The 24,712-nt window shown below is 52.1% G+C and overlaps 1 protein-coding gene across 2 annotated transcripts in view; it reads left to right on the forward strand.

Annotated features, from left to right (window-relative positions):
- The window catches only part of Zc3h7b (zinc finger CCCH-type containing 7B), a 53,580-nt gene that overhangs the window by 11,537 nt on the left and 17,331 nt on the right, over positions 1-24,712 (forward strand). Inside the window, exons 2-14 of one of the 2 annotated variants that reach the window (XM_052748414.1) lie at positions 11,624-11,682; positions 12,863-12,896; positions 12,999-13,196; positions 15,253-15,411; positions 16,401-16,481; positions 17,262-17,318; positions 19,473-19,515; positions 19,925-20,118; positions 20,414-20,735; positions 21,485-21,573; positions 22,343-22,442; positions 22,836-22,997; positions 24,263-24,468. In XM_052748414.1, the coding sequence (XP_052604374.1) occupies positions 11,630-11,682; positions 12,863-12,896; positions 12,999-13,196; positions 15,253-15,411; positions 16,401-16,481; positions 17,262-17,318; positions 19,473-19,515; positions 19,925-20,118; positions 20,414-20,735; positions 21,485-21,573; positions 22,343-22,442; positions 22,836-22,997; positions 24,263-24,468 (1,698 nt within the window). In that variant the 5' untranslated portion in view covers positions 11,624-11,629. The remainder of the gene's footprint in view (positions 1-11,623; positions 11,683-12,862; positions 12,897-12,998; positions 13,197-15,252; positions 15,412-16,400; positions 16,482-17,261; positions 17,319-19,472; positions 19,516-19,924; positions 20,119-20,413; positions 20,736-21,484; positions 21,574-22,342; positions 22,443-22,835; positions 22,998-24,262; positions 24,469-24,712) is intronic. The other variant, XM_052748415.1, reaches the window with a different exon arrangement.

A 24,712-nucleotide genomic window follows, 5' to 3' on the forward strand; every position in this document is an offset into this window, starting at 1 on the left:
GTGGTGCACATACATGCATGTGGTGCACATACATGCATGCAAGTAAAAGTTTCATCCACGTAAAGTAAAATAAATCTTAAAAAAGAATCTATGAGGGCAGGGATTTATTAACTGTGTTCCCCAGCTGGTGACAGCCCCTTTTAGGTCTTATGTGTTGCATAAGAACAGGAAGTTGGCCACAGAATAGCCCTTACCAGAAAGGGAGGCCCAGACAAAAACTGCCTAAGATCAGGGTTGACTGGAGCACTCAGTGCACGCACTAGAAAAGACATTCTGACCTGCTCAGGCAAGGGCATACTGGTCTTGCCAGGTGGGTATGACCAGCTCCATCTTGCACATAGCAAACCTGAATCTCAGAGAGGACCCCTGAAAGCAGTATGGGACGGCGATGGGATTTGATCCCAGGGCTGATGGCCACCACCGTAGCCTGCCTTCCCATTGTCGCTGGGCACCAGAGTAGGCGGTGCACTAAGATGCGTCAGGGATCTGCCTGAGCAGGAGCACTAACTAGCTCACTGCTCAGGGCACGGGAAGACACCGTGTGGTGTTGGGCTGTTGCTCTGAGTGGTGACGTCCGTTTGTGTTGCTCCTTAAGCCTGCTTACAATTCCCAAGGGTGACCTTCTGCTCCTCGTCCTTCATTTCTTTTTTAAGCTTAATGACGGCTTTATTAAAAATTGTCAGGGACTGGAGAGACGACTCAGGGATCAAGAACACTGGCTGATTTTCCAGAGGACGCACGTTTGGTTCTTAGCACTCAGGTCAGTCTGGTGGCTCAAAACGATCTGTAACTCCAGCTTCAGGAGATCTGCCGCCTCTGGCCGTCTCCGGCAGGTGAACTCACTTGCACGTACCCACACGTTGATGCATACACCTCCACTAATTAAAAATCATGAACATCAATCTGAAACACAGAAGGAGTGGTTGTCAGGCACGTGACACACTCCTTGAATCCCAGCACTTGGGAAAGGGATCACTATGAGTTTGAGGCTAGCCTGATCTACATAGTGAGCTCCAGGACAGCTAGAACTACATAGAGAGACCCTGTCTCAAAAAAAAAAAAAAGATGGCCAGTTTCAAAGAAAGCAAACTGCAGGGTTGCTGCGGTCTGTAGATACTTTATTTCGCATTCCCTTCTTAACCTACTTTCCTGGTGGAGCCTGGAGTGGTGCCAACAGCTTGACCTTCCTCTGCGATGGTGTGGCCTCGGGCCAGCCCCCATCCAGTCCAAGCCTTACTGTTCCGTGAACCATGGGAGGGATGATAAACCCTACTTTTGAGATGGTTATGGACACCATGATTCCTGAGGACTTCGGTTTCTCTTACTCTTGTTTAAGACTCTCCTCAGCTCACTGTATTTAAAGGCGCCAAGTAAAATCTATGGGATTGCAAGGAAAAGCAGTTCTGTTCTACTGATGGATTTGTGAGTGTGTGTGTATTCACTTATGGGTAGTGTGTGTGCACATGTGTTTGTGTATGTGTGTGGTTGTATATATACAGTGTTTTGGCTCCTGTTCGTGTGGATGTATAGAGGCCAGGGGACAACCTCAGGTGACATTCCTCAGGAGCCATCTACTTTCTTTTTTAAGATTTGTTTTTATTGCCAGGCGGTGGTGGCGCACGCCTTTAATCCCAGCACTCAGGAGGCAGAGCCAGGCAGATCTCTGTGAGTTCAAGGCCGGCCTGTTCTACAGAGCGAGACCCAGGACAGGCACCAAAACTACACAGAGAAACCCTGTCTTGAAAACAGCCAAAAAAAAAAAAAAAAATGTTTTTTATGTGTATGAGTGTTTGCCTGCATGTGTGTGCCTGGTGACCACAGAGGCCAGAAAAGGATATCAAATCCCCTAGATGGAGTTGTAGATCGTGTGAGCTGTCCTGTGGGTGCTGGGAGCCGAACCTAGATCCTCTGCTAGAGTGGCAAGTGCTCTTAACCTCGTTTTCTGAGATAGCGTCTCCTTGGTCTGGAGCTCACTGAGTAGGCTCGGCTGGCTGGCCAGGGAGTCCCGGAACCTGTCTCCACTTCTCCAGCATTGGGATTGTGTGTGCCAATATGTCCGACTTTTTCTCCGTGGTAGGGCAAGCGCTTTACTGGCCAAGATGTCTTCCCCGCCCTAGACCTCCTTTAGTTCATTCAACAAGATTTACCAGCGTGTCTAAAATGTAGCTACTGTAATTTCCAAGTTGAGATAAGCGGGAACTCTTCATTGCCTGCGGTATCTGAAATGCGATAAGAAAAGAACACAGTGGTGCTGGCCACGTGTAACCCAAGGACATGTCTACAGTGTATTGCTTATGTTCACAGTGGGAGGGGATGCTAGCTCTCAGGAGGGGGTTTTCTCATCCAAACCTACAACCCTGAATCACCTCTGTCCATAGTCCCTGCCATAGATCATACTTAACATGTTCAGATGATCTGTGGAAATTAAAAGTATGACCCTCCCTGGTGTCCATGGAGTGGGCAGACATACTTACAAAGGGCCGTGAGGAAGAGATAAGTGTCGACCCAGGACGCTGGCCGGTAGGGCTGAGGATGGTGCAGTGAGACCTTTCCTGCTCTGAGGAAGTCATCGAGCTTCACCTGGTGCCAGTTTTCCTCAGAGATGACAGGAGCTCTGGCGGTGAGTACACGGTACGTAGCCGGCCACTGCTGCTCCTTCTTAGACTTGAGGCCATGCATGCATGAGGGCAGGGTGAAGACAGGGTGTAGGGAGAGCTGTGTCAGCCATGCATGCATGAGGGCAGGGTGAAGACAGGGTGTAGGGAGAGCTGTGCTGATGGCGGAAGTGATAGAGTGGAGCCCCAGAGCCAACTCTTACCATTTCTCACAGTGGGATTTGGGCAGTCTCTCTCTCTCTCTCTCTCTCTCTCTCTCTCTCTCTCTCTCTCACACACACACACACACACACACACACACACACACACACACACACACCTGTTTCCTCACGGAAATAGAATTGTTCCTTCTTACAGAGTACTCTAGAGACTAAGGTGATGTTTCAGGCTTTCTGTGGTAGGAGAAAATGTGTGTCTTTGATGATTGCCATGAGCCTCCTCAGTGTTGTCCTCAGGTTCCTGGGCTTCTCCTGATGGGTCCTTTTTTTTTTTTTTTTTTGGTTTTTCAAGACAGCGTTTCTTTGTGTACCCCTGGCTATCCTGGATCTCACTCTGTAGACCAGGCTGGCCTTAAACTCACAGTGATCTCTCTGCCTCTGCCTCCCGAGTGCTGGGATTAAAGGCGTGAGCCACCACTGCCGGGCTCCTGATGGTTTCCCAAGCACTGTTTCTCTGGGCTGCTCAGAGATGAATCAGATGCAGCTCCACCTTCAGGAGCGCATAACTGGGGACTCAGGGACATGCACATAATTGCAGTCAGCTGGGACATGCACAGTGGTTAGAGTGGGCAGAGGGTGCTGAGCTTGGGTGGGGTTAGGTTCCCTGGTGGAGGACACACCATGGTTGAGCTTTAAAGATGCATTGGGTATGGAGGATGCCCCATGCAGAGGAGGCAACCTGATGTTCTACCATTCCAGGCCTTGCCACGGGACCAAGGGAGGCCAGGCATGCCTTGCTACGCTGCAGACATCAGCTAAAGAATGTGGACTTTGTCCTCTTGGTGTCACGAGAAGTTTTGTTTGTTGTTGTTGTTTTTCAAGAAAGAGTTCCTCCGTATAGCCTTGGCTGTCATGGAAGTCACTTTGTAGATGAGACTAGCTTTGAACTCATAAGAGATTCCCCTGCCTCTGCCTCCCGAGTGCTGGGATTAAAGGCGCGCGCCACCACTGCCCGGCTTTATTTTAACTTTTTTTTTTTTTTTTTTTTTTTTTTTTTTTTTTTTTTTTTTTGGTTTTTTCGAGGCAGGGTTTCGCTGTGTAGCTTTGCGCCTTTCCTGGAACTCACTTGGTAGTCCAGGCTGGCCTCGAACTCACAGAGATCCGCCTGCCTCTGCCTCCCGAGTGCTGGGATTAAAGGCGTGCGCCACCACCGCCCGGCTCTATTTTAACTTTTTATTCACAAGTTGCAAAAACTGTACAGAGTCCCCTTTATGCAGCTTCCTCAACAGTGGCGTCTGTGAGCTGATGTATATAATTAAAACCAGAGAACCGGCCTTGGTACATTACTAGACCAGACAGCTTATTCAGGTTTCACTATTTTTTTTTCCAGAATGTATGTGTGTGTGAGTGTGTACACCACACATGTACACACTTCTGAGAGGTTTTGAGAAGGAGAATGACCTTGGCATATGTATTAATCAGATGCCCCTGGCCTCCGGAATGGGAGCACATTGCGGGGGGTTCATTGGAGGTTGTTGGTGAGAGGGCATGATGGCCTGTGATCTGCCTGTGGTTGTAGAGAAGGAAGCTGTGGAGTCAGGTTAAAGGTGGCAGGAACTGGGAGCTGAGACCAGATGACAGTCAGAGCTCTGGCTAGGGCAGAGGGCAGGGATGGAGAAGGCAGAGGTGAGGGGAGGAGAGGCTGAGTTCAGTTTAGAATGTGTTCAGTGGGAGGAGGCTGAGTCCAGCTGGGATGGGCATCTGAGAAGACTTGGCGGACACAGAAGTGAGTCTCCTTTATTTTACTCTAATTTTATGTGTATGAGTGTTTTCCCTGCTTGTAGTTCTGTGCACTACATGTGTGCGGTGCCCTGGTGTTGGAGTTACAGGTAATTATGAACCACCATGTATGTGCTGGGAATTGAACCCCGGTCCGCTGGAAGAGCTGCCAGTGCTCTTATCTGCTAAGCCATCTCCCCAGCCCCACAGGCATGGGTCTTTTTTTTTAAACAATTTATTTATTTTTATGTTATGTGCACTGGTGTTTTCCCTGCATGTATGTCTGTGTGAGGGTGTTGGATCCCCTGGAACTGGAGTTACAGACAGTTGAGAGCCGCCATGTGGGTGCTGGGAATTGAACCCGGGTCCTCTGGAAGAGCAGTCAGTGCTCTTAACTGCTGAGCTATCTCTCCAGCCCAGGCATGGGTCTGAAAAGATGAATAGGAATTGTCTGGGTGTGGGTAGTGGGGTTCTAGTTAGAGGGAAAATCTAGTTAGATTAGGAAAAGCGTGGAGGTCACAGACAGCCTGGGCAGTGGACGTCCAGGTACCACTCTCCGGAAGGTGAGGGCTGAAAATCTGAAATGCTGAGGAGGGGGTACGCTTGGCACGGGGTGGACTCATGAGTCATCGGCATGACTCATGAGATCATGAAATGCAGGAGCTCCTCTGGGTACAGCATAGAGAACAGGAGCATTGTCCCTTCCATGGACTCTCGGGGATATTGGTTTTGAGGCTTGGGCCAGAGAAGAGCCACCACAGAGACAGCAGGAAGGATCCTGGAGGTGGGAGGACACGGCAGATGCGGCCTGGAGTCCAGGAAGAGGCGAGTCAAAGACCTAAGCAGACAGGAGGTCCCCCGGGTCAGAGGGCCACTTGACTAAGGGCACCGTGGAACGGCAGGGTGAGAGCTGGTCGCTGTGTTAGGGAGTTGAGTGGGGGTGAAGATGTGTGCAATCAACTCTTGCTTTAACTGCAGTCAAAGCGGGGTGGGTGTGTGTGTGAGGGGGTGGAGGGGTGGGCAGCGTGTATTGTGCCGAAGGAATCAGAAGCAGAAGTTACTGTGAGCCAGGGAAGACTTGACCATGATGGGAGATGATGGGCCCTGGAGCTGGGTCTGCTTAATTGACAGCAAAGGCGATGGTGATGTATGTAGGCGCTAGGGCCTGCTACCAGGGGGTTGGAATTCCATATACCAACTCTGTCACTGTGGGTGAGGCAGTTAACTTTTCTATACCTCCAATGTCCTCTTGTCCTCTGCACAATGGGGAATGTTACCAGTGTCTATCTCATGAAGTTGTTGTGGAGCTTTAAGGACGTGACGTGATCATGACAGCCCCTGCCACATGGTAACCACTCAGCAGGTGCAAACGCTATTGTGAGTGATCATTTCTTTTGGTGTATGTTTTATTTTCTCAGCATTTTTTTTTTTTTAAGATTTTTTTATTTATAGGCCGGGCGGTGGTGGCGCACGCCTTTAATCCCAGCACTTGGGAGGCAGAGCCAGGCGGATCTCTGTGAGTTCCAGGCCAGCCTGGGCTACCAAGTGAGTTCCAGGAAAGGCTCAAAGCTACACAAAGAAACCCTTCATTATAGGTGGTTGTGAGCCATCATATGGTTGCTGGGAATTGAACTCAGGACCTCTGGAAGAGCAGCCAGTGCTCTTAACCGCTGAGCCATCTCTCCAGCCCCCATTATTTTCTCAGTATTCTTATCTGTAAAAAAGCTGGGTTGAGCCGGGCGGTGGTGGCGCACGCCTTTAATCCCAGCACTCGGGAGGCAGAGCCAGGCGGATCTCTGTGAGTTCGAGGCCAGCCTGGTCTCCAAAGCGAGTTCCAGGAAAGGCGCAAAGCTACACAGAGAAACCCTGTCTCGAAAAACCAAAAAAAAAAAAAAAAAAAAAACAAAAAAGCTGGGTTGAATGAGTTGATGTTTGTTCATTCATTCTACATTCATTAATTTACTCTGTGCCAAGCACAGGACCATTGAGATCTTCAAGAGGCCAGCACAATTCCTCCGAGACTCATGCAGAACTGTGTCATGTTAATCTCTCGGTCATTCTCATCTCCACCCCCTCCTCCTATCTCAGCGCTAGGGTCGGAACCCAGGACTTTGAACACTGGAGTTCTCAGGTTGCTGGTTCCCACCTGGTACCTGCTCTACTGAGTTGGTTCCAAGCCAGTCTTATTTTGAATCTCAGATTTTTGCCTTGGAAAAAAAAAAAATCCAAGCCCTGCTGAGGAACCTCTTCTGTGCCCCCTGCTCTCCGTCAAATTCCAGTCCCTAGAGAAAACGAGAGACATTGGAACATATTCTTTCGAACTCCTCCTCTGCATGTAAACTCACATCACACAGGTGATCATACCACACAAAGCATTCTGGGCTCTTCTTCTGTCCCGCAGCTGTGCATGGAGGCATTGCCATAATTCTACGTATAGATTCGTAGCTCTGTTGTATTCCATGGCTACAATTTAATTACTTAGGTGGATCCTTTATGGACAAGCACTGAGGCTGCTTCAAGTTTTTCATGTGTTCTTAAAAAAGACAAAACAAAACAAACACAACCTGTCTATCAATTTATTTATTTTGAGACAGTCTCACTGTGTAGCCCAGGCTGGCCTGGAACTCACAGTATTACTCCTACTCTGTACCACCATGCCTGGCATCATACATTTTTGTTTGTTTTTGTTTTTGTTTTTGAAGACAGGGTATGATATTTCTGTATAGCCCTCGCTGTCCTAGAACTCACTATGTAGATAGACCAGGCTGGCTTTGAACTGGAAGATCCACCTGCTCATGCCTCCCAAGCACTGGGACTAAAGGCATGCACCACCACCTCCTGGCATCTGGCATACATTTTTAGGAATAATACATTCAATTAGAATTGGCCAACGCTAACTGAATCTAAGTTGTTTTAGACTTTGGGTCTATTTAATTTTGGTGTGTGATATTTGTAAATTTTTTTGCCATAATAATGTTTATTTAAAAATAATAATACATTGGCAAGATGGCTCAGTGGGTAAAGCACTTGCTGCTAAGCTTGACTGTCTGAGTTTTATCCCTGGATCCTACAGAGGAAAGAAAACTGACTCCTTAAAGTGCCCTCTTACCTCCACACAACTGCTGTGGCAGCCCATGCGTTCTGCACTTATACATACCCATACCCACATCGTACACATACAATAGTAATAACTAAAAATTAAAAGACAATATATTCCATGCCAGGTGTGGTGGCACAGGCCTCTAATCACAGCACTTGGGAAGTAGAGGAGGAAGATCAGGAGTTTAAGTCTCAACTATACAGTGAGGAGTCTGAGTCTAGGCTGGACTTCCATTCCAGATCTTGTCTAAAATAAAACAAACAAAACCACCAGTAGAACAGCAGCAACAAAAACAAGCATGGGGCTGAGGCTGGAGAGAGGGCTCGACAGTTGAGGGAACTGACTGCTCCTCCAGAGGACCCAGGTTCAATTCCCAGCACCCACATGGCAGTTCCCGGCAGTCTGCCACTCTAGTCTCAGTGGAATCTGACACTCTCTTCTGGCCTTTGAGGGCCCTGCACACTCATGGTGCATAGACATAAACGCAGGCAAGACAGAAGAGGTGTCATATTCCCTGGAACTGGAGTTAGAGAGAGTTGTGAGCCAGGATGTAGATACTGGAAACTGAAATCAGATCCTCTGGAAGAGCAGCCAGTGCTCTTAACTGCTGAGCCATCTCTCCGGCCCAGAACCATTGTGAGTGTGTACATGTTTTGAGCCTTCTGTCTGTGGTGGTGGCTGTGTGCTGTGGGATGGCAGAGCCCTTCACTTTGGCCCACTCTGCCTTCCTGAGTCCTCACTTGAATCACCTTTAATATTTGTATTTCTGCCTCTAGTCCCACAACAGCAGTCTAGGTTTTTAAATTCGTGTATTACTTATTTACTCTGTGCGTGTGCCACAGCACACTTGTGAGAGTTGATTCTCTCCTTCCACCATGTGGGGCCCGGTGATTGAACTCAGGCCACCAGGCTTGGCAGCAAGTACCTTTACCCACTGAGCCACACCACCAGCCTCAGCCCCGAGGCTTTTTCTAGCGTCCACTTCAAACACCTCCAGTCTCTGCTCCACCCCGGGTTCCAAGGTCCCTTCTGTCTATAAAAGATATCCAGGTATCTTTTATAGCAGTGCCCCGCTTTCTAATACAAAATCTGAGTTAGCCTGCCCAGGCTGCCATGACACGATGCCGGTTAGGACCCCACCTTCATGACATTTCACTCCCAATCCCCCATAGGCCCGGTCCCTGTGTGTAAATAGGAGCTGATCGTTGAGCATAGACACTTGGGGGAGACACAAACATTTGGTGCATAATAACTGCTTGTGAGAATTTTCTTCCTTGAGGAGGGAAGGGGTAGGTGTGGGTTCAAGAACCACCGGGCCTGGGAGGTGCTCCCCTGACACACACCATCGAGGCTGCCTGCTGCCTGCCTCCCCAGTCTTTTTTAACTCGGGCCACCGTGTGGCCTTTCCAGCCTTCCTAGCCTCGTGGAGTACTGTCTTCCTGTCCAACTGCTAATCGGGAGATGTAAATAAGTCTCAATGTTCAAAATGCACCTTAGAGTGGGAGCCACAGACAACCCTCGCTGCACCTACAAACCCTCAGGGTAGGGTCTTTGTGTTTGTTTGTTTAGCATTAGAGGCACACACGGACACACCTGTGCACACACACACACTGTTCACAGGGCTCATTTCCTCACGTCATTGAGGTTTCTGCTTAGATGTTATAGTCGCTTTCTCTGACTCAAAATGCGCCTTCCTGTCCTCAGTTTTTCCTTGTCATGTGTCCTTCTTGTGTGGCATTACTTCTAAAAAAGACACTGGTAACTTTGCTCCTGGCTAGTTCCTACTTGTTCAACAACACTAAAGATATTTCTGCTGGGTGTGTGTGTGTGTGTGTGTGTGTGTGTGCGCGCATTTGTGATATTTGCATGAATGTGTGTGTAGGTGCTAGTATACCTCAGTTCATGTGTGGTGGTCAGAGGATAAGTTGGGGACATCTATTTTGTCTTTAGGTTCTAGAGATTGAATTCAAGTCATTAAGCTTGGTGACAAGTGCCCTCCTTGTCGTTGTGCCTGCCTCAAAAGATTGTATGACTGTTTTGCCTGCATGTATGTATGTCTGTCACGTGCATGCCTGGTGCCTGCAGATGTCAGAAGAGGGTGTCAGGTCCTCTGGAATTGAAGTTACTGATGGTTGTGAGCCATCATGTGGGTGCTGGGAATCAAACCCAGGTCTTCTAGTAGATCCAACAAGTGTTCCAAACCACTGGGCCATCTCTTCAGGTCCCCCACTGAAAGAGTGTTCACTCCATTCATGGATGGATGTTTAGATGGATGCATGGATGATGAATGCCTATTTGCCATATTCTAACTATGTCCCCATAGTTAGGATTCTCACTGGGCAGTGAACCCTTTGAGGTTTTTTTGTTGTTGTTACTTGGAGTTTTTTTTTTGGGGGGGGCAGGGATATGAGACAGAGTCACCTGTAGGCCAGCTGGCCTCAAAGTCATTATGTAGCCAAGATCTTCCTGCCTCTCTGTCCCCAGTTCTGGGGTTACAGGTGTGCACCACTGCTCCCGGCTTGGGCGGCGTTGGTTCCCCCTCCTTGCTGGCACCGGGCAGTTTCAAACCCGGAGCCACAGCTCTTCTGCTGGCCCAGGAGTTCTCTGAGGGCAGCAAGTGGCCTCAGAGAGCCCCATCCCATCCCCAGCAGCACCATGCATGGAACTGTAACAGTTGTTGCTGGAACTAGCTGCAGTTCTGTCTGGGTCTTGGAACTCACACTCTGTAGACCAGGCTGGCTTGAAACTCAGACATCCACCTGCCGCTGCCTCCTAAATGCTAGGATTAAGGGTGTGAGCCACCCCCCCCCCCAGCTTTGTCTGGGCTCAGGTTGGGGGCACAAAGGGGCTGCAGTGGGCACTTCCCCCTCTTCCAGCTCCCCTCTGTCGCAGCCTGGACTCTACCCACTGTTACCCCAGACCACCCACAGACCTGCGTCTCTGACTGCATGTTTCTTTGCACTAATGTGGCTCTGAGCAGTAGGGGCACTCTGATGGGAACGTGTGGTTGAGGGCCCGGTGAGTGTTTGTTGCTGGACCTTGTGGTAAGCAGTCATCACATATTGTAGGTTTTTTTCTTGAAAGTATCATGAGAACCTAGCCCAGGCCCAGGCAAGAGGTACGCACACCATCATTCTTCCTAGGTAGCCATCCCTGGGGCTCATTAGTGGCCAAGCGGGACTGCTGGTGGACATGAAAGGAAGGACATGCCACCCCCAGCCTACAGCCACAGCTGACTTGGCCTTCTCGTATCAGGGTCGTTCACCAGGGTCATACAGAGGCCCTGGCCTCTCGCTGCTGCGTGAACAGGAGCCTAAAGGAGCTAAGTGCAGGAGCTCCGCCAGGTGCCCCTTGCATCCCCTCGCATCTCCAGTTGTTGGCTAGCCTTTGGACTTGCTGGGTTCCTTCTCCTTGGTGGTCCTATGCTCCTAGTCCCCGGTAGCACAGGGGCTGAGTCTAACGGTGAAACAAGGTTTTCCTTTTGAACTTGAGATGGTCCCAGGCACTACTCTTACCCAAGCCATTGTGTGGTGAAGGGCCGGTGGCCCTCACATGACCTTCGCCCTTCAAGTTCACCACACACATGAGTCCAGTGGGTCACCGGTCTGCAAGATAGCAGCATGGCCTGTGGCCTGTGTAGTACCTGAGATGGTCGGTTGCTCTCAAGACCCCTTCAGCCAGGCGGTCGTGGCGCACACCTTTAATCCCAGCACTCAAGAGGCAGAGGCAGGTGGATCTCTGTGAGTTCCAGGCCAGCCTGATCTGCAGAGCAAGTCCAGGACAGCCAGGGCTACACAGAGAAATCCTGTCTTGAAAAACCAACAAACAAATAGAGACCCTTCAAACCTCTACAGTGGGATAAGTGGGAGGGAAAGAACCTTCTGACAGCCGCGGGGTAGGGTGGGGTTATCTGCCACCCCCACTCCGCCCAACCCCAGTTGTCTGATTGACGGACTGTGCTCTCCCTGCAGACACTGATGGAGAGGCAGAAACGGAAGGCGGACATCGAGAAGGGGCTGCAGTTCATTCAGTAAGTGGGCAGTGGGCAGGGGGCGCCTGGCTCTCCTTTTCCTCCTGGCTGAACCCTGCTCAGTGTGCACGGGCATGTGGAGAGGTGGGGTGAGCTGGGAAAGGGGCCAGCAAGGCAGAAGTTGTGGATTCCACAAGTGCCTGGCCCTGGCTGCCTCTGGGTCTCATCCAGTCTGTCAGTTTCCCCTCGCCCTCTGCATCTTCTGCTCCCCACAGCATCCATTTTCCCCTCTGTGAGGGACCAGGAGACAAGCCTCACCCTCCCTCCATCCTGACAGCTGCGGGCTCTCCTGAGCCAGTGGGTCTCTACCACACGGAGCTGTCCTTTTGTAGTTTTAGCCAGGCCCTGAGTGACTTGTTGGTGTCTGGCCTGAGGGATTGACGGCTGTCAGTGGGCCTGGCACTGACTGTGGGTTGTTTTTTTTTGTTTTTTTTTTTTAATCTTATTTTATTTTTTTAATTCTATGTGCATTAGTGTTTTGCCTACATGTATATCTGTGTGAGGGTGTCAGATCCCCTGGAACTAGAGTTAACGAGAGTTGTGAACTGCCATGTGGGTGCTGGGAATTGAACCCGGGTCCTCTGGAAGAGAAGCCACTGCTCTTAACCACTGAGCCATCTCTCCAGCCCTGGCACTGACTGTTTTGAGTTAGATCAGGAGAAGGGCAAAGCCTCTCAGACCCAGGGTACCTGAGGTGGACCCTGTGAGTCTCCCTTGGACCTGAGGTACATATTTGGTTTGATGAGGTCGTAGTTCCAGAGTAGAGGTTAATTTCCTAGCAGCATCCCGTCCCCATACAAGTCACCCTTGACTTTGCCTTGCCCAGAATCTGATTATTTTCCTCTTGTCCTTTCCCAGGCCTGGGGGCTTCCTAGACCTGACCATGGCTACTCTGCCTTTGTAAGTTAGGGACACCTGGAGTCTCGCTTTCCTGAGGAGAGGGCTGAGCTCTTAGGCAGAGGGCAGCTGCTGGCTGGGCGAGCCTGGGAAAAATGCAAGTCCTTCCATCAGAACTGGGTGGTCTCATGCAGTCCTCTCGCCTCTTACCGTAACCACGCTGATGGAGCTCTAAGTGGGAGGAGCCGATTCCTGGCACAACCTCCGGCCTGAAGCGCCAGCCCTGGGGCCCCGCATGGGACCCATGAGCTTATGCCTTCCTCTGTCTCTTTTTTCCTACCAGGTCAACACTACCCCTAAAGCAAGAAGAGTATGAGGTGAGTGTCACGGCGGTGGGTGGGTGCGTTCCGGGCAGAGGGTTGTAGCTGAGCTAGTCTGGACGGAGACCTGCTGAGTCCCCGTGTGCCTGCCCTGCACAGGCCTTCCTGCTCAAGCTTGTGCAGAACCTGTTTGCCGAGGGCAATGACCTGTTCCGGGAGAAGGACTTCAAGCAGGCTCTGGTGCAGTACATGGAAGGGCTGAACGTGGCTGACTACGCCGCCTCGGACCAGGTGGCTCTGCCTCGGGAGCTGCTGTGCAAGCTGCATGTCAACAGAGCGGCCTGCTACTTCACCATGGTGAGCCTGTTCCCTCCCCCGGCCCTCACTGCGGCCCTACACGCTCCTCACCAGGCTTGATTCCTCCACTTCTTCCTCTCTCTCTCTCCTTTTTTTTTTTTTTTTGATAGTGTCTCATTATGAAGCTCTGGCTAGCCTGGAACTCTCTGTGTAGACGAGACTGGCCTACAACTCCCTACAACTCATAAACACCTGCCTCTACCTCCTAAGTGCTCAGATTAAAGGTGTGTGTCACCATGACCGGTTTTTTTTGGGGGAGGTTGTTTGTTTGTTTGTTTGTTTTTTGAGACAGGGTTTCTCTGTAGCTTTGGAGCCTGTAGACCAGGCTGGCCTCGAACTCAGAGAAATCCACCTGCCTCTGCCTCCCGAGTTCTGGGATTAAAGGCATGTGCCACCACCGCCGGGTGTACCATGACTGGTTTTTAAAAAGAAAAATAATAATTTTTTTTATTTGTTTTTGTTTTTTGACACAGGGTTTCTCTGTAGCCCCAGCTGTCCTGGAACTCACTCTGTAAACAAGACTAGCCTCAAACTCAGAGATCCACCTGCCTCTGCCTTCCAATTGTTAGGATTACAGGCATGTGCCACCACCGCCTGGCTAAAAAAGACTGTATAGTAACGTTTATTTTCTGTGTATGGGTGTTTTGCCTGCCTGTATGTCTGTACACCATGTACATGCTGCTGCCTGCAGAGGTGGTTCTGTGAGTAAAGTATTTGCCTTCTTGCCTTGCAAGCACAAGGGACCTGAGTTCAATGACTGATTCTCAGAACACACACACAAACACATACACACACACACGCATACACATATGTACATACACACACACATATATACATAGAGACATGCTCATATACACACAGACACACATACATACATATGGACACACATGTACCTACATATTTACACACACATGTACGTACACACAATTAAGCCCCCTCACACCCTTCTCCTTATATACAACATCAGCTGGAGCTTGCTGTCTAATCTAGAGGTTCCCTAACCCTCCTAATGCTGTGACCCTTTAATACAGTTCCTCATGTTGTGATGACCCCAACCATGAAATGATTTCTTATTTTTAAATTAATTAATTAATTAACTAATTTTTATGTATGAGTGCTCTGTCTACATGTGTGCCTGCACTCCAGAAGAGGGCACCAGATCCCATTATAGATGGTTGTGAGCCACCATGTGGTTTCTGGTAATTAAACTCAGGACCTCTGGAAGAGCAGTCAGTGCTCTTAACCTGTGAGCCATCTCTCCAGCCCCCATAAAATTATTTTTGTTGCTACTTCATAACTGTAATTTCGCTACTGTTATGAATCATAATGCAGATATCTGTGTTTTCTGATGGTCTTGGGTGACCCCTGTGAAAAGATCGGTCGACATGGGGTCGTGACCCACATGTTGAGAATCAACGATCTAGCCAGTTTCTTCAATCAGTGAAACCAGGTCCAGTGAGAGATCATGTCTCAGAAAATAAGATGGAGGCCCCTGCCTCCTACATGAGCACCCCTGGGCACACACACCCACAAGCATGTTCAAAGCCACAACCAAACACCATCAGAAAAGCATACCCAGCCACAGCCCCGCCTCAGATGCACTGAGTTAGAATCTTGGGGGTGACCCTTTCTTCCTGACTGCACCTCTGTAAGGTGCTCCTGTCTCTCTTAGCCCGTGGTGCTCCAAGCCAAGGGCAGACAAGTCAACAGATGTGCCACCCAGCAGACTCACTGCTCTAGAACCTGCGGCCCTCCCCGCTACGGCCCTCCCCACAGCCGCCCTCCCACAGCGGCCCTCCCCACAGCGGCCCTCCCCACAGCGGCCCTCCAGTACCTGCCGCAGCCTGTCATCCTTACGTCAGAGTCAGTGCTACCCTCTCGCCCTTACCTCTGCCCTGAAGCTCCTCAGCCTGGTCCCTGAGGCCGTCCCCCTTGCTGTTCTTCTGCCAGAAAGTGAGGATGCTTTCTGTCCCAAGGGTCAAGGTGCTGACCAGTAGGTTTTCTGTCCCAAGGTTTAAAGGTGCTGACCATTGGGCCGCCTGATTGTCTCCCCTAGGGCCTGTACGAGAAGGCGCTGGAGGACAGTGAGAAGGCATTGGGCCTGGACAGCGAGAGTATCAGGGCACTGTTCCGCAAGGCACGTGCCCTCAACGAGCTGGGGCGCCACAAAGAGGCCTATGAATGCAGCAGCCGGTGCTCCCTCGCCCTTCCCCACGTGAGTCCTGTCTCCCATGCATCTGTCCTGGCCCTCCCGTGCTCCATCCTCCCGTGCTCCATGCCACTCATAGTTTATGAGCTGGGATTGTGTGTCACCATTGCTAAAACTGCATGTGAGTGTATAACATGCCTCATCCTTGAACAACCCTGTGCCGTGAAACTGGTGCTCTTATCCCCGTTTTCAAGATGAAGAGACGGTGGTGTTGGGGCTGTCACTGGGTGGGGAAGTGACAAAGAGAAATGACGTTGCTCGACACTCACATGTATGTCCTCCCCACCCACCAGCATCTGTTCACTGAAACTGACACGTGCTTCACTCTGCCATTTGGTCACTTGATAAGTATTTACTATATGGTATCCACACAGGCACCGATCAAGGCCTGCCCTCTGGTGACTCAGAAACAACCCTGGAGTCGAGGTCTGTTACCAACCCGAGCTCCAGTGTGACCTTGAACAAAGCACTTGCTTTTTTTCCACACATCAGCTCATGTCCATAAAATGTCCTACCTGGGCTGGGCGGTGGTGGCGCATGCCTTTAATCCCAGCACTCGGGAGGCAGAGCCAGGCGGATCTCTGTGAGTCTGAGGCCAGCCTGGGCTAAGAGTGAGTTCCAGGACAGGCTCCAAAGCTACAGAGAAACCCTGCCTCGAAAAAAAACTAAAAAACAAAACAGAAAACAACATAGTTTGACTCCTAGCATCACTAGAAAATAAAAATTGCAGACAGCCCGGCACAGTGGGCTGTACCCGTAATCCCAGGAGTTCAAGGCCAGGCCGAGCAACACAGTGAGTCCTTGTTTCAGAGATAAGCTGGAAAAAGATAAAAACATCTGCTCCTTTACCCCCGACCCCCACTGTTCCTAGCATGTGACTTGGAAAGCCAGTGTCACCTCGCAGGGCCACACAGAGATGTCCAGGAGCCCAGCTCTGTGCACCGGGGCTGCCTAACTCACCTGTTGTATCTAACCCCGTGTCCTGCCTTCTGCAGGATGAAAATGTCACTCAGCTGGGTCAGGAGCTGGCGCAGAAGCTTGGACTGAGGGTGCGGAAGGCATATAAGAGACCCCAGGTAGGTGGGAGCTGGGATAGGCATACAGAAGAGGGGTGTGATGGGAGGCACTGGAGGGACCCTGAGTCAGGTAGCCAGAGCCTGGTACGGACAGAGGGAATGGCAGCAGGTGACCTTTCTCCCTGCTGGCTGAAAGCCCTGGAATGAGCAGCAGGACCTTGGGGAAGAGGAAAGAACAGCCAAAGCTCCCAGCTCACCTTAGACACCAGCTGTTAAAACACCTCCCTTTAACCACCCTGGAGAAGGCCCAAGTCGACCCTGGCGTCCTTCAGTTTCGCCTTCCCAAGCGCTCCCCTCACGGTGCCTGTCTGAATGTTCGTGTCTGCTGGCCTCCTTCACATCCACATATGTCACCTGCCGTATGTCTGGAAACAGCATGTCCCAGAACATATGGCTTCAGTTTTTCTGGCCTGACCTTGAACACGTTAGTGCAGGTTTCCACCAGTTGCCACATCCGGAAGACAGATAATTACGTCCACCTAAAGGGGCTCCCGGGAGGACTAAAAAGAGAACACAGGAGAGGGTGCCTGGCGTGTCGCAGGAATGTGTGTGTTTAGATCCTCTGCCCAGGTCACAGTTGGAACTAAAAAAAAAAAAAAATCCCAACGTGACCCTGGGAGCCAGAGCCGTGGCAGCGGCAGTCCCGCGGGTAGGGAGCATTGGGTGGCACCGAAGACCCCATAGCTGGTGTCAGGGTCTCTGTGCTGTCCTGGCTGGGTGGGATGCTTTGCCTGTGTCCACCGTCTTGATCTCTGTCCGCCTCTCCCCAATCTCTGGCAGGAATTGGAAACATTTTCTCTGCTTAGTAATGGCACCCCGGCTGGCCTGACGGATCAGGTAGGATGTGGCCCAGGACCCCAAATGTTCCCCAACTTCGTACCAACCTGTCTCCCTTCATTCAGTTCCAAGAGCTCTGGAGTCACCCATCGGGGTGACCCCAGGCAGTGGACCACGAAGGCCCCCAACCCCTACCACACTTTTCACCAACCTCTGTCTCCTTATCAGTACATTGAACCACGGCCACAGAGGTCAGGACTGGTCACAGTTGTGGAGGTCTGTGAGAAGCCCAAGCAGAGTGGAATACCCCATGGAGAGCTGGGGGAACAGCTTAAGCCAGGTAGAGAGGGAACGGGATTCATAGGCCAGAGCAGCCTGAGCAGAGGCCTGTAGTCAGGAGAGGAAGAAATACCCTCTAGACCACTGGTATAGTTCCTCAGGGTTCAGGAGAGTCTGAGCATGCGCTGGGGGTCAGATTCTGCGAGCATCCTGTCTCTGAGGTAGCCACTCCACTCCATCCCTCAGGGCTTTGGCTCTCTGAGGCCTTCATTGCAAAGTGAATGTTACTAGTAGCGGTTCTGCAAAAGGGCATGGAGAGAGAAGCCTGGACAGTGTGGGCAGCAGGAGGGCTGGGAGGTCACTTTGTCCCGCAGGGCCTAGGCAGCACTGATCGGGAGAATCACAGCTGTCCGTAGAGGCATTCATCCTGGGCTCCTTTGTTTCCCCCCAACTACTTCCTGTACACACTGTGGGAAAAGCAGCTCCTTGCTCAGCCCGGTAGCCTTGGTCTGTGCAACTTATCTGTGGTGTGCAAAAATCCTGGGGAACAGATGTACACGCACTCACTGTGTGATCTGTGGCCAGGCTCAGGGGTGGGGCTGGGAGAATGCCTGGTCCCAAGGAACGATAGACCGGACAGGGTCAAGGCAGGCCTTAGTCACACAGCCCTACTCTGACCCATGAACGGAAGCCGTGAGCGTCTCACAGAGCGCTGGCTGAAACAGTGGGTGAGGCAGGGTGCTGGGTGGATTGTGCTGTAATTACTTCGATTGCTGACCTTAGAGAGGGTGGCTAATGCTGAGTGTCTGGGCCTTCTCCACAGGAACATGAAGGAGACAGGCCATCCTGGGCCTCCCAAGGTTCTGCTGGATGGTGGAGGCATCAGGGGAAAAAGGGAGTGTATTCAGGGTTGAGGAATGACTTGTGTCCCTCGTGGCTGAAACAAGGCAGAGGAGTTCACTGGGGACCAAGAAGGGAGGCTGGTTAACCACTCAAGCCAGCCTCCTGACAGCGCACATTATACCCACGATCAGTCAGAGAACTGCTTCTGTGGCAGCCTCCCCCCCCCCCCCCCCGTGCTTTTTCTCTGTAACAGTTCCACGCAGTGTGGCTCTGTATCCTTATTTTACAAACGAGGAAATAAGTCCAGATAGGATGAGTGACAGCCACACCAGAGAGCAAGCTCCAGCCTGTCCCCCAGCCCAAAGGGTGCTCTCAGAATCTGACCCCAACAGGCGCAGCTGCGGAGTTCAGATTCTTCTGAACCCTCTGAGGAGGAACTCAGCCTGTGGCCTAGGGAATATGACTCTTCTGATACTGGTCAGGTTGCTCCCTGACCATCTATGCAGTGGGGATTGGATCCCACCTCCCATAATACTCTCCTTGGAGGGAGGGAAGCTTCCTATGAGGCTGGGGGGCTGAATCTGGGAGAGGGAACACCCTTGTCTTTGAATTAGAAACTGTCTGTGAGGTGGAGGACTTGATAAATCCTTATCACAACCTTTAATCCCAGCACTCTGGAGGCAAAGACAGGTGGATCTCTGAGTTCAAGGCCAGCTTCATGTCCATAGTGAATTTCAGGACAGTCAGGGCTACATAGTGAGACCCTTTCTCAAAGACAAAAAAAAACAAAAAACAAAAACAAAAAACCCAAAACCCTTGCCTCAGGGTATGGATAGGACTCCAGGAAAGGAAACGGAGATTCAGAAGTGTACCCCTTCTCTGGGGCCACTGCTCCCCGGAAGTACACCTACTAGACTAGTTTACTCTACATTTCTCCCAGCCCATGCCTGCCCAGACCCTGGCTGAAAAGCCCAGCTGCAAGTATGATAGGTGTTCATTCCTCAGTGAGTGGCCATTGGCTTAGCCATGTGGAAATGCATGGCCCTGTGGCCATTCCTTCCTACATCTTTCTCTTGACCTTCCTCTCCACAGGGAACTTCTAACGGATTGGGATCCATAGATGACATCGAAACAGGTACTGTCTCAGCTTTGGAGAGTGGGACACCTAAGGGGCTTCCTTGAGGCAGGACAGGGAGGGGCACTTCCTCAGCTGGTCCCTTTCCTTCATCCATGCCTGCCCCTGTCGAGTACCACATCTCAGAGTCCTTTCCTTTCCTCTGATAAGTGCTCGAAGAAGGCATTGCTAGTCCAAGAGAAAGGAGACATTGCTGGATATCTGAGTGGAGCCAGGGCCATCAGGACCCCCCAGCTCCAGGCTGCTGTCTCCCTTCCTTGACTACTTCTGGGCCACCGCCACTGGGGCAGGGACTAGGGAAAGCGGGTCCCCGTGGAACTGGGCGAGAAGGGAAGCTGTTGGCTTAGTGACTAGGTAACACTCCCACCACACAGGGCCCTTTCAGCTACTGAGCCCACCCCCTCCACAGACTGCTACGTGGACCTACGAGGCCCCCTGGCCCTGCTCCCCTCCCCTCCCACAATGCCCCTGTTCCCTCATGTCCTGGACCTCCTGGCCCCCCTGGACGGCAGCAGCAGGACGCTCCCCAGCACGGAGGGCCTGGACGACTTCTCAGATGCGGATGTGTTTGGTCCGGAATTAGACACCCTCCTGGACTCCCTGGTGAGCCACGCTGCTGACTTCTTGTTCTGTCCCTGTAAGCCCGTCACTCACTTAGAAGCCCGTGGTCCCGTGAAGAGGCGAGGGAAGGCCCCATGTTCACATCACAGTTGGGGAAACGAGGGTCTTGCCAGAGTCTTCAGAGCAGATTCCAGGAGGGACTGAGCAGAGCCGCAGTTCCTCAGCATTTAAGGCCAGGCAGGCTATGGAGGAATCACTGGCTCCTGGAGTGCCCCACCCCCACAGGGTTGGCCGGTCACGTTCTCTTCTGACCCCCGGCTCTGTCCCCACTTTGCAGTCTCTGGTCCAGGGCGGCCTGCCTGGCAGTGGCCTGCCTGGCGAGTTGCCTCAGCTGATCCCTGTGTTTCCTGGTGGGACCCCACTGTTACCACCTGTGGTGGGTGGCTCCATCCCCGTGTCCAGCCCACTGCCTCCTGCCTCCTTTGGCCTTGTCATGGACCCCTCCAGGAAGCTGGCTGCTTCTGTGCTGGATGCCCTTGACCCTCCCGGGCCCACGCTGGACCCCCTGGATCTGTTACCGTACTCCGAGGCTCGGCTAGATGCCCTCGACAGCTTTGGGTCGGCCCGAGGCTCCCTGGACAAGCCTGACTCCTTCATAGGTGAGGCCTTGGTGGGTCCGCTCTCCCTCCACTCCCTTGACAGTGCTGCTCCGTCTCTGATCTCTGCAGCTCTGGGCCTCCCTTGTCCCCATCACTGTCCAGAGCAGTACATACTGTCCTGTCCCTGCTATGCTCAGCACTGTTGGAGACCGAGTCTCAGGCTGGGTATCTTCGTTCTAGATCAAACAGTAGCGCTGTGTTAGTGACTCCTTCTGGTGCTCTGCCGAGCCCTCCAGAGTCCTAACCCTCCAGACTCAGGTCCCATGGAGATAATTCTGATGTAAGGTCATCAGCTCCCTTAGCACTTCTCTGGGCTGGGAGCCAGAGACGTACACAATCGACCAGGCCTTGATAGGGTTGGCTTTTGGAGGTCAGAGATTGTCTAGGGCACTCAAGACTGAGGGACCCATGGGATGGCAGCGGTAGAGAGGAGTCTGGGATTCCTTCTAGAGGACCTGATGACTCGGAAGCATAGGATCTGTATGGTGGAGGATCAGGGGCTGGCTGAGGGCCAGAACAGGGGTCCTGAGGGAAGTGTGTGTGAGCCATGGTCTCACTGTGAGCTAAGCTATAAGTGTGGACTTTCTCCCATGGGCAACAGGAAGCCTCAAAGGCATAGGCAAGGGTGGACATGTTGGAGCCTCTTTGCTCCAGGGCTCTGATCATGAAAATAGGGTGGGCCCATGGAGCTTCTCTGAGGCAGAGATATACGGGCATCCTAGAAAGGCCCCTCATGCTCTCTGTACTAGGGCACGTGACTCCTGTGTCTTCTTTCTTAGAAGAGACCAGCTCACAGGACCACCGTCCCCCAAGCAGTACTCAGAAGCCAGCCCCCTCGGTGAGTAACTTGAGTGGGGCTCCCAGACCAGACCTCTTATTCATCCTGGGGTTATGAGCCCCAGATCGGGGGTAAGATGAGCCCTCTGCATTGGTGAGATGCTATGTCCTCCAAGAGGAGTACCCTCAGAACAGACCAGCCCCAAGTGATCTCCTGGCCCTTCCTCCACTGCTTTATGCTAGAGCGCACACATACGGCACTCCTTACCCTCTTGTGTGAGAATAAGGCTCAGCAGCCATCAGTGAGGTCCCGAGTGTCAGTGATGTGTCTGATCTCCAGGCTTAGCCTCCTCTGGGTTCAAAAGAGCACTGGACCACGAGTGAGCAGCATGCACGCCCACTTCGGCTTAGATGCCGGCTGTGTGGCCCTAGAAAAACCACTGGCTCTCCCTGGGTCTACTTTTCCTGTCTTGATTTCTGGGACCCTGCAGGGAGAGCAGGGGCAGAGCCCTTAAACAAGCCTACTGCCATTTCTCTGCTTTCGTGTTGACCTTTAGTTCAAGGAAACACTCTGGGGCCAAGATGGCGTCTACTCATTGTCCCCCATTAGCCCAGAAGCTTTCGAGGCTGGTCCCGGTGGTTTGGGCTCTTGTAGTATAATACAGGGCCTGGGAAGATGTGGAAGAGGGTCCTAGGCCACAGTTCTGATACTGGGTAGGACAGATTGGAGGAAGGGATCAAAAAACAGACCTATCCCCTACTGCATTGGCTGACCCTGGTGGTCCAGGTACCACTCAGGGACCAAGATGGCCCACATCCTCCCATTATAGCCGGAGCCCTCCATGCCCAACACCGCCTTGCTCATCAAGAACCCTCTGGCTGCCACCCATGAATTCAAGCAGGCCTGCCAGCTCTGCTACCCTAAAACAGGTAATCTCACATGAGCAGCAGCACCCCTCTCTGCCCTGGGGATGCTGGGGATCCCAGGAATATGGAAGCCAGGCCCGAAAGTACCTGTGTCTCTGTGGGAGATTCATCTAGGAGAGCAAGGCCCTCCCCTGCAGGAAAGGAAGGGGTGGGCCCTGATTAGGACCTGCCCTCTGCGAAGCACTGTCTTCACAAGTCTAGAGAGGCACCGAGATGGGCAGACTCACTATTAGGTCCAGGCCTGTTAGGGCCTGTGGTGGGTTCCTTGGAGGGCTTCCCAAGTCCTCTCTCTTCCTGCAAGGACTTACCAGGGGAGATCCAGTGGGAGCTACAGAGACCCAGATGAGGGTGTGTGGGTTTTTCTGGAGTTGCAGCCCTGTGTACCCTTGCCCACAGGCCCCAGGGCCGGTGACTACACCTACCGCGAGGGCCTTGAACACAAGTGCAAAAGGGATGTCCTTCTCGGCCGACTTCGGAGCTCTGAGGACCAGATCTGGAAGCGCATCCGGCCCCGGCCTACCAAAACCAGTTTTGTGGGCTCCTACTACCTGTGCAAAGGTGGGTGGAGCGAGTGGGGCCCCCAGGTCTAGCTCCTCCCAGGCCTACAGCAGAGTGACCACAGGAGAGATGAGGGAGCTCAGATAGAGCTCGACACCCACTGAGAATGAGCATCTCCTCTCTTGACCTTGTCCAAAGACAGAGATCATTCAGGATATCCTGTGGTAGCCTGTACCATCCGCATGTGAGATTCCCACAGTCCATAGACAGCCAGGTTTATACCCTGCAGGATTCCAAAAGGGATAGGAAGAGTCCATGGAAAGCACATAGGAAAGACTTGCAAATATCAGGTTTTTAATGATCTCCTTATTTTCCTTGTCCTCACCGCTGGCTCATAGAAATTTGGGCAGCGAATAGACCTTATTTGTTTTTTTCAGTTTTCCTGAACAGCCACGAGATTAAGCACATCTGTACTGCAGCATTTTTGCACTCAACACCAGACATCTGCATACAGCCCTTCTGCACCAGACATCTGCATACAGCCCTTCTGCACACAACACTAGACATCTGCATACAGCCCTTCTGCACCAGACATCTGCATACAGCCCTTCTGCACTCAACACCAGACATCTGCATACAGCCCTTCTGCACACAACACCAGACATCTGCATACAGCCCTTCTGCACTCAACACCAGACATCTGCATACAGCCCTTCTGCACTCAACACCAGACATCTGCATACAGCCCTTCTGCACCAGACATCTGCATACAACCCTTCTGCACTCAACACCCTGCCTGAAGCCCTGCCCATGGCTGGTGGGATGCAGGCCAGTGCATGCCCACATCGCCATCCCCACACGTTCCTCACACTCGCGCCCCCACCCCACCGCCGTGGCACTTGCTCTGCCCTTTGAGCCTGATGGCCCAGATCCTGGAAGCCATTCCCTGTACTTCTCTGTCCCTCTGCAGCTAAGGATACAACCCAGTCCTTCAGATCTGTGGCCCGTGTTCCTGACCCCAATCAGTTATTCACTTCCCTGACGAATAATCCTAAACCTCTCCTCTTTATGTAGATGTGTGTAGTCTACAAATCCCTTTCTGCCCTTTGTCTTGCTTGACCTGCACAGACACTATGGGTGTGTGTGGAGGCGCTGAGCACAGAGGTCCTGGGGCCTGGTATTTGGAAAAGCGTCTTCCCGGGAGGCCAGCATCCACCAGTGCTCTGTCCTGGTGGGTCCGAGTCCTGCTGCCCACAGTGAGATCACAGGGTGCTATGGGCTGCCTCCCCCACCTGGCAGACGCGTGTCCTGTTGTCTCTCTGCAGACATGATTAACAAGCAAGACTGTAAGTACGGGGATAACTGCACCTTCGCCTACCATCAGGAAGAGATCGACGTGTGGACAGAGGAACGGAAGGGCACCCTCAACCGTGACCTGCTCTTCGACCCTCTAGGGGGTGTCAAGCGTGGTAGCCTCACCATTGCCAAGCTCCTCAAGGAGCACCAGGGCATCTTCACCTTCCTCTGTGAGGTACCCGCCTGCCCTACCATTTCACCAGTTCCCCATAGTCCCAGCACACTCCAGGCTGAGCTGTGCCCTTGGGCTGGCCGGCCATTGTGGGAGTTGTTAGCCCTGGAGACTGTGGGTGTGGTGAGGCGAGGCCCTGAAGTCACTAGATCCAGAGACTGTCAGAAAGTTAGGTCCTGGGGATCCTGTTAGAACCCAGATCCTGTCTGGCTTCTCATTCTACAAAGGTGAAAACCGAGGCCAGGAA

The sequence above is a fragment of the Peromyscus californicus genome, unplaced genomic scaffold, assembly GCF_007827085.1.
Source record: "Peromyscus californicus insignis strain IS unplaced genomic scaffold, ASM782708v3 Scaffold_20__1_contigs__length_68692818, whole genome shotgun sequence".
In the NCBI taxonomy this organism is placed as follows: domain Eukaryota; kingdom Metazoa; phylum Chordata; class Mammalia; order Rodentia; family Cricetidae; genus Peromyscus; species Peromyscus californicus.